Raw genomic sequence first — 15,734 nt, 5'->3', positions numbered from 1 at the left:
AAGTGTAAGCTATTATTCTTCACCACCACACTGGCTCTATTTATATCATTTATCTTCAGCTCTCATTCACTCCCTGACACACACACACACACACACACACACACACACACACACCCACACACACACACACACACACACACACACTCACACATGCCCTCAAGCAAGAGATAATTGTCTGATCAGCAGCATTACTCACCTTCCATTGCATACTTCATATCCAGGGCAAAGAGGCTCCACATGATCTCAGCGCTGATCTTTCCCGCATTCAGCTCTTGTGGAAACCTGGTGGAATTGAAACGGATTCCAATCAGACTCATTTCCGTATAATGACATGCTCGACTGAGTGGCCTGATGGCTCGGCCCAGCCTGAATCTCGAACAAACGATGTAACAGATGTGCAAGAAGACATGGTTGGTGGGTCTCATAATCTAATAACCCTCCTCCATTTCCAAACCTGGTTGACTTGGCTTTGAATGGAGATGCATGCTTACAGATGAGAAAAAGTTCAGGGGGAAATGACTAAGCAAAGGAGCAAGAGAGAGAGGGCGGCAACCTACGTGCCAAGTAATCTGCTATTTTGAAAGCCTATGGATTTTCAGTCAAAGCTTGAATGCAAGCTGTCAATGGTGTAATTGTCCGTCTCCAGACAGTGATGGGAGGACATTTATAGATGACTGGGCCTTGGCTTGAGAAAAGGTCAATTTATTTAAAAATGTTTTGCTTTTGCTGGAGACCGCCCTGTTTCCAAAAACAAACACATTTGTCTGACGATTGGAACAGTTATCATCAGCTCTGCGGGAACACTAACAAAAACCAATGCCCAAACATGCCCACACACACACACACACACACACACACACACACACACACACACACACACATCCTAGTACTTCTATCTTTGTGAGGGCCACTGTTGGCCGAAAAAAAGGGAAAAAATGTCCTAAGAATGGACCTGCAAACCTTATTTCAAGCCTCACGATGAGGATAAAACAATCATATTATCAATATGATTTTGTCAGAAAGCAGTGAGAGCCAAAGTGCAAATGAGAGGCTTGACACTGAAGAAATATCTCAGGAGATTTGGAATTGAAAGCTAGCCAAGCTAGGGAAACTTAAAACTAGACTTGAATTTGTCAGTTGAGGTTAAGGTGCCAGGCTATAGATTTTCGTAAGCTATGATGTACATTTAGGTTGACCAAAAAGTAAAGAAAAAAAAGGTTTCAATGCCGTATATAAGCTGCACATTTTTACAATCAAAGAATGCAAATTGCTTTGGGTCTACACCAATGTTTAATAAAGATTAAATGTAAACAAATAACCGTTTCATTTTGTTTAAATGTTTTGGTCACAGCAACAGGGAGCCACTGCAGATTGTGACCTAAAATAAAGTCTGAACTTTCAAACAAGCCTTTAAAGAAGTGAGGAGAAAATGTCCTCACTGTTGGTTAAAAAACATGTTCCAGTCCTCACTATGTATGAAGTACAAGAACACACACACACACACAGAAACAATTGGTACCTTTTTAATCTCTATCACTCTCAGAATCTTTCTCTCAACTTCTGTTATTCACACACACGCTGTGCACTGCACTGTGGGTGAGGAAGACACGCAAAAATGAATGCTACTGTGCATGCCTGTAGATGGTATACAATCAACTTCTGTGTGGCGTAATTTATGTTATGTGGCCTACAATCCACAAGATTAATATTCCGGGAAATAATCTCTAAAGCCTCTTATCATTTACACTTTTTAAAACAACTGCAGCATCCAATTTTATATTTCCAATCATAAATAAATTCAGTAGATCAGTCTATTGGCTTAAAAATTTACTCAGATAGATTCCCAAGTAAATATCCTCAGCACAGAGCAACAAAGTAACATTTTAGCATTTTTTTGCCTCCGGCAGCAGCTCCTATTATTTAAAGGCAACAAGTCCACTCCTGGGTTTATTGTGAAAAAGCATCGGAGTTGCTGTCACTCTGCAACTTGACCTGGGGAATGTGGAGGAAATGGGCATGAATATTGCAAATCTATCATTAGACAGTGTAGGAGAGAAAGCTCAGGGCATAAACAGAGTCTTAATAAGCATCGTAAATCAGCAAGAGGAAGGAGAAAAGAAAAAGGGGGGGGGATTTGTATGAGCGAGACAGAAAGAGAAAAATATGCTTCATCTTATTTCTTCTAAGGCGAGCTCCACTCCATTTTCTTCAGGTCGGATAATTTGTTTGATTTTATTAACCAAATCATCGGAAGGACGCAAACACAAACGTCTCCCTCAACACCATCAACACAACCAGCCCTCTTTCCCTTTTCTTCTACAAACAAATCTCTCATCTGTTATATAATTCAGCAACACTGCATTCCCCTTTTATCCATCCATACTATGGCTCACCATACAAACAAAGAATGTTTTACTGCTGGCTTCTCCGGCTGCCTCACTGCCTTCTTGCGCAACACTGCACTCATTTATGTCTCCACAATCTGAATATACATGTTTCAAATTTGCAGGAGCAGGAAGCTTCTTTGTTTTCCTCTCACATTCTCTAAATAAAAAATCTCAAATTTAATTAATATGAGGTGCTAATTTATGAAGGATTTCTCCCCCTTGTCTATTTCAATTTTGTGAGATGAATAAAGAGGAAAGAATTGGTCTTAATTAAGCCAAACAAATACAGAAATACAGTAAAGAATTACATAAATACTGAAAACATAAGTAAATATTTAATCAGCATGAGCCTAATTAAAGACTCAAACATTACTTTCTTCTTCGTTTCTAAATATTTCCATATTAAAAACCTCCTTTCAAGTCAACCACATCTATATCTATTTGGTCACGAATGGTTGGGCACAAACCCCACAGCAGGAAACTGAAAACACAGCCGCTCTCATTAAGTGTGTTTTTAGTGTGGTCATTTATACCTTTTTACTTTAAATGAAGGATACATGGTTGGATGGAAATGGTGTAATGTTAACACACTGTTTAATAATGCATGTGTAATGGGAACACCTAACTGGTTACCACCTAAACTGGCATAGGGGCCAATTAAATACACTTTGAACATGTATTGCATTATTAATTAAGATCATGGGTGGTATAATAAAGAAGTACATACTGGTTAATGACTGGGGTGTAAGCTGTCCGGTCTTCATCGATAACAGACACCATGAGAGTGATGAGTTTTGGCCAGAAGTCCAGGTTCTTTATCGACGGACCCTGCTCGTCTCGTGGAATGTCCTGTTTCCGGCTCTGCAGAGAATAAAATAAAGGGTGGTAAGAGTCTGAAGACAGTGGGATGAAGGTGAAGCAGTAAACATGATGATGAGAACATTTACATTTTCAGAGCTTGCAAAAATAATATGTCGACATAGAGAAAGCCAAAAAAAGATTTTGTTTTATGTAGCAGACTTTTCAACACATATATTATTTAATGCATATCATATGTACCATGATGTTGTTTATGCAATTAGTACTGTAATTGCAGTAAAATTCAGGAAACGCAGTGTATTTGTCAATACAACACAGGGGCATTTTCTGCATTTTTTGAAAAATATTGCAGGGAGTAACAGAACAAGAAAGAGCAGGCACAGTGAGCTGCTATATACAGAGCTGCAGAATGTATACCTGCACACCTCGCATAGTATCAGCACAAAATCAATGTGCAATCCATATAAAAATGTCTATTTTCATTCCAGCTCAAAAATTCACTACATCAGCTGTTAAATCAGCTATCTGTTTTTTTACCTTATGAAATCATCATTGGTATCAGTTAAACATTAACAGTCAGGCTGTAGTATAGATAACTACCTGCACCATGTGCATCATAAAATCAGATTTTGGTTGCTCATAAAATGATGAGAAAAGGCAGGTTATTGACTCACCTCCTTATTACGATAACATTAGTTTGTTTGGCTGCACTGGAAACAGATAAACCTAAAATAATGGGTTTTGCCAAGTCGACCAGGACTGAACTCTAAAGGATTAAAACTATAAAGTTTAAAAAGCGTAATCACCCTCTAGTAATGTGTTTATGTCGATGTGCATCTTAGTGTGTGGCAGAAATATCTGTGGCTGTCCCGGGGTGAAAGGTGTTAAAAATGACACCTCTCGCTGACTCTACCATCTGTTCACCCCAAACCGAGCGCAACCACCACACTTAGTAACTGTTACAGTCTTTCACTCTGCCATCAACGGGCTCCACAGAAAACAAGCAAGGATACACACACAGAAAACAGATCGTGGAGCAAACTCAGCCACACTGACAGCTTTGTATCATACACAGACACGACAACATGCTATGCGTACACACACTGACAATGGCAAATCTGTCACTTTGGCCTATGGGGACATAGCCTCCTAAGAGGATGCAATACACATTCTCTCATTTGTGGATGGAACTCTGACGAAAGCTGAATGTGTGCTTGGTGTAAGTCGATGAAAAGAAAATTGTGTTAAAAATGAAACATGTTCCAATCAGATATTGAATAATTTAGGTTGAATTATTTAACAAACTTAAGCTTATTGACTATGGTGCAGCAGAGAGAGGAGATGTTGTAAGTGAGAGCTTGGGAAATGGAAACGCAACATTCATCCATTTATCATTCATGCAATCCTTAAAACTAATCAGTTCCTACAATAATCAACTTGTGTCTGGTGACGCTGGGTTTTCTGGTTGTGCAAGGCAGGCGTTGCAGCTGGAGGGGCTACACAATTTAATCTCACAGGAACAAGAAACACAGATACGGCTTACAGCTGATTCTGTGACAGTCGATTGTGTCAACCCAGGGCTTTAATCATTTGGGTTTTTGGCTGCAGAAGTTAAGTCTATCATCGTGCATGCCATGGTCATGAGAACAGATTACTATTCCTTCCATGGGAGGTTCCATCCCAGACATCATATTGATCAAAGGCTCATGAATGTCTAATTTGCATATTCACTTATGTTTCCTATGTAGCACAACATGAAAAACCCACTGATTTTCAACGAGGAGGCAACAGGGGGCTTAATGTTAACTAAAAGACTGTGTTGGGAGTTGCAATTTAAGGGTTCACCCAGTAGAGTAGAGTAAATCATCTACAGTATACACTAATAGAACTGGTGAAGAATGACGGATACATGAAACAACATTGGTTACCCTGATCATAAATCAAGCCATGCAACACCAGAGACAGTTTAGCTTTGCCCATGAATCATGAAATTCAAAATATTGAGAGATTAACAAGTGATTACCTATGAAAGGGAAATGAGAGATGTATATGTTTAGATCAAAGCTATAAGAAAAGGGCCTGCAATGAACTTATGCCCTTAATTCATAGTAATTAAATTAGAATAGTCAAGCTTACTTCAAAGAAAAGAAGGGGGAAATATGCAACTACACACAACAGGGTGAATTTATGTTTCATTGTAGGCATAATGAAACAAATATCTCTGCAGGAGGCAACTCAGCTATGCAAAACCTGGCTATGGGGGTATCTTTGTGTGCAGGTGCATTGCAGAATGCATGTATGAAGGACACTGAAGGTTGTGTCTTCCCTGCTAAATTGGATGCAGCATGCATCTCGCTAAAACGTAGTGTAGACTCCCTTTGCTCATTTGTATGCACCTCAAGTAGGTACAAACACATTGTTAAAGGTGATTAAGTGGCTCGCTGTCTTTTTACAGGCAACAACACACCCATGAGCTTCACTCTCAGTTGTACTAGGAGGTGACTACTGTACTGAACTGAGAGTACAGTGTAGTTTCACTACTTCCAGTGCACAGTGGGGGTGGTGGAGGGGATACGGGCAGAAATATTCACAGCAGCGAATCCCCCCTCTCGAGGCTAGCTAGTGCTTTATGTTTATTGTTTAGCACTTTCAGTCCCTGTATGGGAGAATTCTGCATTAGCATACAACTGGCTCCTCATCAATTCTCACAATGTGACACAAATTACACAGACTCTGATTGAAGGATGTTCTTGGAGAATGTGATCAAATTCCCAAGAGAAAGAGCCGTGGGTAGGACTGAAGCTGTTGCAATACATTTTAAAAGTATATATAGGATAAGGGATAGTGGGGTTGTATGAGGTACGGATGCATAGTCAGTGTATCACCTAACAGTAGATGATACGACCCCTGTTTGAAAAGCAGTCCTGAGTACCGACACTGATGCTAAGCAATGTGCTGCTATGGATGAGGGCAGCAGTTTAAGTGTATGCTTTGTTTAAAATATATTATTTTTCCAACCAGGAACTGAAGCCCTTATCTATGCTCTCTTCACAGCCACTAGAATCTTTTGATGAAAACAGTAATTTTATCCTGCAGAACACAGGAATTGCTGCTCTACCACTGCCTCAATTGTTAAGATTGTTTGTGTTATTGTGCGACTTTGTTTTTTCAAAGGGTTAGTTCAGATTCACCGAAGTCACACAGTAACAGAAACAAACTAGCCAATCGAGGCAGTTGAAGATACGCAACTCTGGTGGTTCTGCTAGGTTAAATCACTGTTTCTGTCAAAGTAGTTTGGTGGCTTTAACAAGAGCATTGATGGCTTCATTGATTGATCCCTGTGTAAACTTAAACGTGACGGTCTCATGGCAAGCTTAAGTGATAGTATTCTAAATATTGCATACACCTAAGTGCATTTTGCTGCTGCCCCCTGTACTTAGCATTACAATGCTTACCATGCAATGACTCTGGATAAGAATGTCACACAACCCCACTTCAAAAAATCTGAACTATCCCTTTAAGGCGCAGAGAAAATTGGTTGTGTAAATAATGTACGTATGAAAAATGCACTCCAAGGCACATATTCAAAAAACAAACAATATGTTCTTCAAACACAGCTAAATCAACCATGTGGGTATTGTTGGCAAATGCTTGATCATGTTGATGAGAGATATCAAATCAATTTGAATTGCTTGCTCACAAGTGGAGAAGTCTTCTAGCTCCTTCGTAACTCTTCTAACAAACAGGCTCGATGGATCCCTGCTTTTGCACGCCTGTCAAAAATCACCAACCTCCCTCTACCACCAGAAACCAAAACCAGATTGCTTCTATTCATCTGTCTACTTATGCATTGATATTTGCATAATACTTAAGTGTGTGTGCAAATACATGTGCATTTCTCAGAGATGCATGTGCATGCTACAAGTCATTTCTGGTATGTGCGCTATCCACAAATCCACATTCATTAACAATGGATGAAGGAGAAAGAAAATGATGCTAGTTTTTCTATTTGCCCCTTTTCATGAGTCCTTTGCCCTCTTTTCATTTCCCTTCGTCTTTGTTTTTAAAATCCTCCTTTTCCTGCAGGATTTAAGAAACTGTTAAGCTAGATTCCCTGTGCCTGTCCTCCCCCCAGTCATTTTACGCCCAGGCAGAAGCAGAGTGCTTTGTTGTTATGTTATGCAAGATGCCTCGTTGTGGCTGGGATATTTCACTGCCTGCCTGGCCACCGTGTCAGCTCTCGTGTCGCCGCACTCAGTCACTGTTAACAACTGGAGACAAACTAGGCTCTGAAATGTGTTCTATCCGCTGAGTCAAAGGCAACCTAGTGTATTTGAACATAATAATTTATAGTCACAGAGAGATTTGCTTTGGGGTGAAGCTGATGTCCTTTTCTCGTGCTGTGGAGGAAACATTGATGGAGAGGCTGTCAATTGTGAAACTGTGGTGGACGAAGATGTAATTAGCGAAAGTGTCTATCTCCCCGGTTTGGTAATTGCTTACAACCCCTCAGGCTGTTTAAACAAAGGAAGCTTATTATTCAACTTTTGAGCGGATTGCACCCATTATCTTAAAAGACATTATCTTCTGAGGTGTGGAGGCCATTCTCCTTGGGAAGCAAACCGTAAAATAATCATGCGGAACTGCCTGTTGCTGGATTATTTACTCAGGCGATGCCAAAGCAAGTAAACTCGCCAATTGAAATCTTAGGAGGAAACCATAACTAAGGACTGGATGACGTTGTGTTTCTTGAAAATGTAATTAACTGAGTTTGTGAGTAATTAATATGAGAACTCAAGCCTCCAGCTGCTTGTGGCAGTGATACATTCTTACATGAGGACGCAGTGTGGCAGCTAGGCTTGGGCTGTATGATGGTATTCCCGTGTAACATGGTATTTAGAATCCTAATAGTATAATTTTCAATGCTGTCAATGGCTCACACACTGCTCTTTTTAACTGATAGAAAGATGCTGAATTTAGGTGATATGTGCCACTGGGGGTCAGTCTCTGCAAACAGGCGAAAAGATGGCGACTTACAGGACTATTAAAACCGTAAAACGCCTCTGTCCCTATTTGGGAGTATTTTGGGTCTTGCTGCCAGTTTATTTATATTGCCCACGTTGAAAGTTAGTTTTTGTGCTCATACATTATACATCAGAACACTTGAGAGCCAAAAGTGCCTTAAACAGATGAGACAGTGATTTGAATTGGCTAAGTGCTGCCTGATGCTTGGCTGCTTCTATATGGCTTTTCACTAGAGGCTCCTCTCTTTCTTAGAAGATTGAAGTCCTTCATGCAAAGTTTGCAATGGACATGGTTTACATTCTTATTGTCTTGTAAATGTCAGTCATGACATAGAGCTTATTGATTATGCTACATACTGGATTGAATTTATATTGTCACACAACTACACAAAGCACACTAAAGGTGAAAGGGGGAGGTGTGATGTCAGCTTTATGACAGACTGAAGGTGAAACATGATAAAGGCACAATGTGAGTGTCAGCACCTGGCAGAAAATTTAAGAATGAGTGTTTTACCTTGAGGTTCTGACAAATGAATTAGGAGTGACCCTGAAGTAATAATATTAATGATTCAATATTAATGACTTTTAAAGGACTAGTATTAAAGGTGGATTTTTCAGGCATTCTCTGACATAAGTGAGCTACATCACCAAGCTAAACAGCTCACGTTTTGCAGTGATGCAGGTAATATGTTTATTAAGACTATAAAGTATCAGTTATCTAGTCTGCCTAGCCAATTACCAGCTGCTAGTTTGTAGATTAAATGTGACGACATAAATTAGCAGAGCAGGAATGCTGTCAGCCGCTTTCATTGAAGTTTAGTAGCTCTTACTCACAATGAGCTTACTCATCTAATTAGATCCGGAAATGCAGAAAATATTACCAATGGACTTTTAAAACAACAATAAACAGCATGTCTAGATTTTATGACTTTGCTTGCCCTTAAGCTGTGTGTACTAGGCATAAAAATCTCATTTTAGAATTTTTTTTTTTTTTAAGTAATATCTTGTTAAGTGCATTGGATGAGCCAGTAGTTGGCTGGGTTATGGGGAAGCCATAACAATAACAATAATAATGAAAGAAACAAAAGAACACTAAAGCTGAACAGCTGGTGCACGAATTCCATACTAAAGTGGGGAACGCAACAACATTTTTACAATTGTAGTTTGAATTAGTACTCAGCTTACTTCAAGATGAGCGAATATTACTTCAGCTGCAGAAGAGCCAATGTTTGTTAAGGTAAAAGTGTCCCAGGATAAGTGATAAGCACCGGGACAGGATTTCGACCAACAAGCAAAACACATCAATCTTCAAGACAAGAAACCAGATGTAAAAGGCAAACCTCTCAGAGTGAGTTTACCCCCTTGTTCTTCTTCTTGAGGAAAAAAAATACAATGACTATCTGATTGCTGGTGTGTTTGGGAAGGCGGCTCAGGAGAAGGTGATTGGGTCAACGGTCTGACTGCTGAGTTACAACACAAAGTAAGTGCAGCCAAAAAGGCTGATTCCAAAGTTGAGAGGATGCAATAAGGGCCAGTGTGCAATTTCCATTTCATGAATCCTAAACCAACTTGTAATTGTCCAGACGTGGATCAGCCTCATAAACGGGTGGCCCATAACCAGGCGGTAACCTCCAGGACTGAGCTAAATCGCTAGTTTTAAATCTTCTTTAAGACTATATGATGTTGTCCTTTAAATAATGGTCCCATTTAGAAGAAAATAGATTGTAAATCAGGGCATGATTTGGGCGTGGCTACCTACATTTGATTGAAACGTTTCCAGGGCACTGTGTACATTTTAATAGCCGCAAACTTGTATGCTGTTTTTTCAATTCATGAAAGTGTATTTGAACATTTTGTTGGGACAAAGATGTCGAGGGACGTATCGCTGAACTCAAAGCTTCAAACGGGCAGTCACCGTGACTACGTCCATTATTTATGTACAGTCTATGCTCATAATCCACCCTTTATAAGCCCACATTCAATTATTAATAGTCAATGCAAAGCAAGAATGTTAATGCTCAGAAATCAGTTTGCTGATCAACAGCTCTTTATGGTGACTAAAAGTGTTACAGCCGTATCTGTATTATATTGTTGTTTACAGCAATCAGACTGATTGCTGAACAGAAGTTTGATAAGGGGACACAATGTATTTATTTATTTAAGTATTGTTTTTGTGAACTTGGTCTGCATTATGATTAGGACTCATAATGAGGACACAGAGTGTAAGAATTGTGTAGGAGCTGTTGCTGGCTTTATTTCCAGACACAATCCATATGTGCATGGGTTGAAGATGTGCCAGGGGAGCTGACTGGATCCATCACAGTGTCTTCAGCGTGCTATGTGAGCCAACCAGCTCAGTTATATTCAATGCTACAACTTCTGTAATCGATGAAAAGACCTTCTTAACTTGCTCTACGCCGTTGAGGTAAAAATAATTTAGTAAAAAAGAATGTATTCATGCTTAATGTCGGGGGAAAGATTTTCCTGAATCCTGTCAACTGCCACATGATCCAGCATCCAAACAGCTGAGCTGCACTGACCAAGAGTGTCAGTAGCACACAGGCTACATACAGTCCTCTCCTTTGCGCTCTGGATATGCAGCATGTGATGGTGAAACAATGCTGATGAAATATTAAGCTTATTGCTTTTTTTAAATTACAAGCACAAGCATGAATAACACTAGTGAATGTTAAATATAAAGTGAATCTATAATAAATGTGACATGAAGTGAAATTAAAAGTGTAAGAGGCATCATCATACACAGAATGAGTCCTTTGACATTTAATTTTTAAAATATGGCTTCAATTCACCATCTACAATTTCCCCTATCTCCTTATTGTGCATATGCATGGCTCAAAGTTTTCTTATTTTCAAAATTCCCAACTTACGCTTCGAAAGTTGTGTATGCACATTTTTAAACTTTTTTGTGCATGTGCAACAGTTAGAAATGAAGCCCCTTTTGATTAGACTCTAACACCATCAATCAACTTTATAACCTGACAATTTATCCACTTTCTGTCTGTTTGACATGAAGACGCACAACTATAGTATAAGAATTCTTATTGCTCAACCAGCATTTAAGAGAAATTGATTTAACTAGACGTTTTCCATGTCTCAAGATACATGAGAACTAAATCCAAGTGAGATCTCATTAGAGTTGAAGAGATTCGACAGTTATTCTCTTTTACCTGAACCTAATACAGCTATATTGATACCTGTTCAACAGTAGAGGCCGGGCTTTGATGAGCTGAAAAGGTTGATTAAAAGTGATAGTCAAAAGGATGTGGAAGAGGTTTACCTGGTCAAGGAGTTGGTTGTACAGTTCATGACAGTTATCAAAAATGTATTTGTATGTAGAGTCCAGGCACGCCTTCACGCAGTCCTTCACCACCATACTGGCTCGTGGCGGACTCTGGAGCTCTTGTACCTGCATACACACAAACACACACGTGATTAATATTTATGTTTTGAGGGTAAGGTGTACTTCTCGTTCTCATAGCGACTCACACTACATGCAATCATCCAACCCAAATCAATGACAGTTGCTTCATTAAAATGAATTTCTATGTACTATCCATCAGAGTAATAAAGATATCATATTCAAAATACATGAAATATTAATCCCAAGATATCACTTCCTTGTGGAAAAAAGGCAGCCTTTTTGCATCCATTATGTATATCATAATTGACATGTGGCCAGACTGGCATTTAGGTGTGTGTGCAGTATACGGTGGAGTAACAGTGTAGCTCCTTAGTGTGAGCAGCTGTGCGTATACACAGTAAAGCTCAGTACGGGCATGGCACAGAGTGAAAGCACTGGTAACCTAAAGTGACAGATTTCATTCCTTTGCTCATAGCTGCCATCTTAGCTATGCCTCAGTGCACCAGCACTACACCCCCATCCCCGCCAAAAGAGAGCTGAATGGAGCCGAGCTCTTCATATAGCAGAACAAGTCGGGGTAGGGGGGAGGGAGTGAGCTGGAAGCACTTTGAAAATACTATAGATGCTCACTGTGGTGTGCAGGTCAACACACGTTGCACAGACATGACCCCATTGCATCAGCCTGCAGTCAGAACATTGTGAAACATTAAATCATCTGGATTCGTCAATGGTGTTGAGAGGGACAGGTTTCCAAGAATTATGAGTTCGATTTCACCTAAATGAAACGTGCCTAAAATCAATGTTGCTGTATGTTTATGGCTGAATGTTGTGATATTTCACAGCCATGACCAGTATTGAAGGTGTCACTCAGTCAGGAGCAAGGCACTTCTGTGATAAAAGATTGTAAATGGCATGAACAAAGGGTAGTTAGGGTTGAGCTCCATCATCATTTATTACAGTGTTTATGTTTCTTTCAATTTCTCTTAAATCAAGTGCCATGTGCCCCCCCATTGCCCTTCAAAATGATCCTCCCCACCCTACAAGCCATTTCCCCATGCACATACAAATAAACTACCTTCATCCTGAAGAAGGTGATGCTGGTCAACAGATCAACAGTAGACTTCAGATCTTGGAGACGCTCTGGGTTTCCTGCAGGGAAATTATCCTGGCGTAAGAGAAAGAGAGAGGAAAATAACATGAGGAGACATCTTGTTGAAAGCAGCCTTTTAACGTCACACCTCCCACCCACGACATCATATTGCTTAGCCCGAAACATTGAAATTGATTACAGAGCAACGCCCAGCAATCATACCGAAATGACTGTCTGTCTAATCGTTTAGCGGACAAGGGAGGTCTCTGCTGATGAAAACCTCTATTTCCGGGCCATGAAGTCATCAGGCAGTGCAGAGCACCGTGACGGGGAGCATATAAAGCCCTGACAGCACTGAGGAAAGGCATCACTGGCCCATACATTATCCTACTTCACCTACTCTCTTGGTGCTCTAATAAAATTTTGCTCGTTTTCTTCTCCTCCTCTAACTTGTCAATAAATGCACAGTGGAGATTCAGGAAATAGAGCCAACTCTTCACAGCATCCTGTAGGCTTGACAGCAGAAACACAGGAGAGGTCTATCTGAGATCAAGGCCAATCAGCAGAAGCAAAACTAGCCCGACAACTTTTGGACGTGAGCAGCATAGAGGTTTCCATTGGGTTGATGAATGATTTAAGATGAACAATTTTCAAAGAAGTAACAAAAATTCAAAAGGAACAATGGAGTTTTGAAGAAAAATTGTTCAACTAACTCTTCGACAGTGGTCTCAAAAAGAACAAATAAAGGGGGGGTGGAGGGGGTGGTGGATGGCCTGTTCATGCTTTATACATTTTGGAACCCAGTGGGTGTCGGTCTGACAGTGACTTAGCCTCTGAGAGTAAGGGCTGATATTACTAGCGTTCCAGAGGCCAGTAGATATCCGGGAAACAGATAACGGATGTCCGAGGCAAAACTTGAGAGACAACCTCATGAACAGATTGTTTTTACAATTAGCCAGTTGGGAAAAAGGTAGCAATGCCAATAAAAAGCTTAATCATCCTCAGATTATTGATGATGGGTTCTGAGATTGCATTTTGGTTAATAAGCTTCTTTTGATCTCCATATCAGGTGAAAAATGAAAAATGAAGCCATTAGCCCATGTGCCAAAAAGTACACTTCCTTGAATGGCCACTTGAATTAATCCCCATCGATCCCCATGTTAAATTGCCCATCTTCACAGCAGAAATAATCATGTTTACACCATGGTACAAAAAGCAGCTTTGGTCTCTACAGCCAATTTCCCTGTGAGGGATAACTGTGAGGGGGTGGATTTTTATAGAACACACTTTTTAAAATGATATTAAGACTTGAAGTTATGCATAATTAAGGAGACAACTGATGTGAGTCTCATTGAGCCTGCTCCAAAGTCATTGGTCAATACTTCTCTAACTACTAACTAAAGGAAACCAGAACATTTTTCATACCAAAATATTGCCTTGTGCCTTCTGCAGTCGTATGCAGAATCTGTTTGGAGATTTACAGACAGTCAGCTGTCCACTTACAGTATTATTCTCATGATTAATAGGAGTAGTGTAGAGCAGTGTAGTTTAGAGGTGAAAGTGTAGTCCCTAATAAAGATAAACAGCCTCCAGGAAACAAGCCTGACACACATTCTGCACAAGCGAATGTGGACCATTTGGCGGGATGATTGGGGAAAAAGAAGAAGAAAAGGAAATCAGTTGGGAGTATTTTCTTTTTTTTGCCTCACACTAAATTCAGCTTGCATCACTGCCTTTTATATGAACGGTTGTTTGAGCATTTCATTTGTTTCTAGCTGAAAGATTGCATTCAGATGAAATTTTAAGATGTGATTTAAGAAGCTGGAGTATCCTGTCTCATCTGGTCCCCAGCAGGCCGCTTTTAATATAAATCCTTCAATTACAAGAAGAGAAAAGAATTTTCTTGCAGCTGCTGCACAGCCACCAGTCTCATTCAAAGAATGGAGCCCACGAGTGCCATCAGTCACCACCCTTTTCTCTCGCTGCTGACACTGACATTTCTCTCACAATAACTGCACATACATGTAGCCTTCAGACACAAGTGAAACCATCAGTTCCTTTCAAACTGGGATTCTGTAGCTTCCACTGCAACCTTGAATGCTGCTATCAGCACACGTCCTGAACTCAGTGTGCTGGAACAGTTACGACACCTGTTAAAAATGTCTTTTATCTGTTTACTTTGGGTGTCAGAATGGCAACTTTTATAGTGAAACCAATTAAGACTGCGATGTGACGTTGTTGCAAAAAAGTAATTCTGAAAAATATAGATAGGTAATCCACTAAGACCCCTGCATTTCTCAAGTAATGTCAAACTAATCTGTGCTTTCTTGCTTTTCAAATAGAGGCATTAACACCTTTATCTAGGAGCGGAAAATCACCCATGAAAGAGTTGAAATTGCAGAGGAAAAGAAATGCCATTCTCACCACTGCCATTCTGCCTTTTCAGTGATAGTGGAAGTCTGATCCATTGAACTTGGTTTTACAATGAGAAAAATTGCTAACATAATAAATCCATATATTAATACTAAATAATAAAATATTATATACATTTAAATGGGGAAAAAGCTTCACAGCGCAGAATTTTAAATCAGTTAATTACTGGATTCTGGCATCAAAAGGTAATCTAGCTGTGTAATTATGGTGATTGAAGTCAAGCAAAGTCAAGTGCTCATTGACACTCATTATGTGCGCTGCTAAGGAGGTAGGTGGGTTCCTCACAAGAACCAAATGTCTACATACAAAATGTTGTGATCTCAGCTACCAATCTAATTTGATATTTGACATCCTGTTTTGAATGCAGATGGCAGGGGTGCACCAAATGCATTCATCATTGACTACAGGAGCAACTGAATAGGAATTATCTAGATTACAATCAAAGCTTCTGGCAGCTAACCATGTTTAGGATGTTTAAATAGCTTTAAAACAGCATGAACTGGTGAACCGGTAAAGCCTTCCTTACAAAGCACGAAAATTTGAGATAATTTTTTTAACACAGCTTCTCACTGTCAGTAACAATCTAGTGCTTAACTTGT

The 15,734-nt window shown here is 39.8% G+C and overlaps 1 protein-coding gene across 3 annotated transcripts in view; it reads right to left on the bottom strand.

The window, feature by feature from the left end:
- Window positions 1-15,734, bottom strand: part of LOC131984741 (protein unc-13 homolog C) — a 114,579-nt gene that overhangs the window by 45,712 nt on the left and 53,133 nt on the right. For all 3 annotated transcript variants that reach the window (XM_059349682.1, XM_059349696.1, XM_059349690.1), the window contains 4 exons: window positions 12,688-12,777; window positions 11,529-11,657; window positions 3,115-3,248; window positions 197-282 (listed from right to left, as the gene is read on the bottom strand). In XM_059349682.1, the coding sequence (XP_059205665.1) occupies window positions 197-282; window positions 3,115-3,248; window positions 11,529-11,657; window positions 12,688-12,777 (439 nt within the window). The remainder of the gene's footprint in view (window positions 1-196; window positions 283-3,114; window positions 3,249-11,528; window positions 11,658-12,687; window positions 12,778-15,734) is intronic.

Source organism: Centropristis striata, chromosome 2, assembly GCF_030273125.1.
Source record: "Centropristis striata isolate RG_2023a ecotype Rhode Island chromosome 2, C.striata_1.0, whole genome shotgun sequence".
Classification (NCBI taxonomy): domain Eukaryota; kingdom Metazoa; phylum Chordata; class Actinopteri; order Perciformes; family Serranidae; genus Centropristis; species Centropristis striata.
Note: the sequence above shows the minus strand (reverse complement) of the source record. Positions and strands in the feature narration are given on the sequence as shown.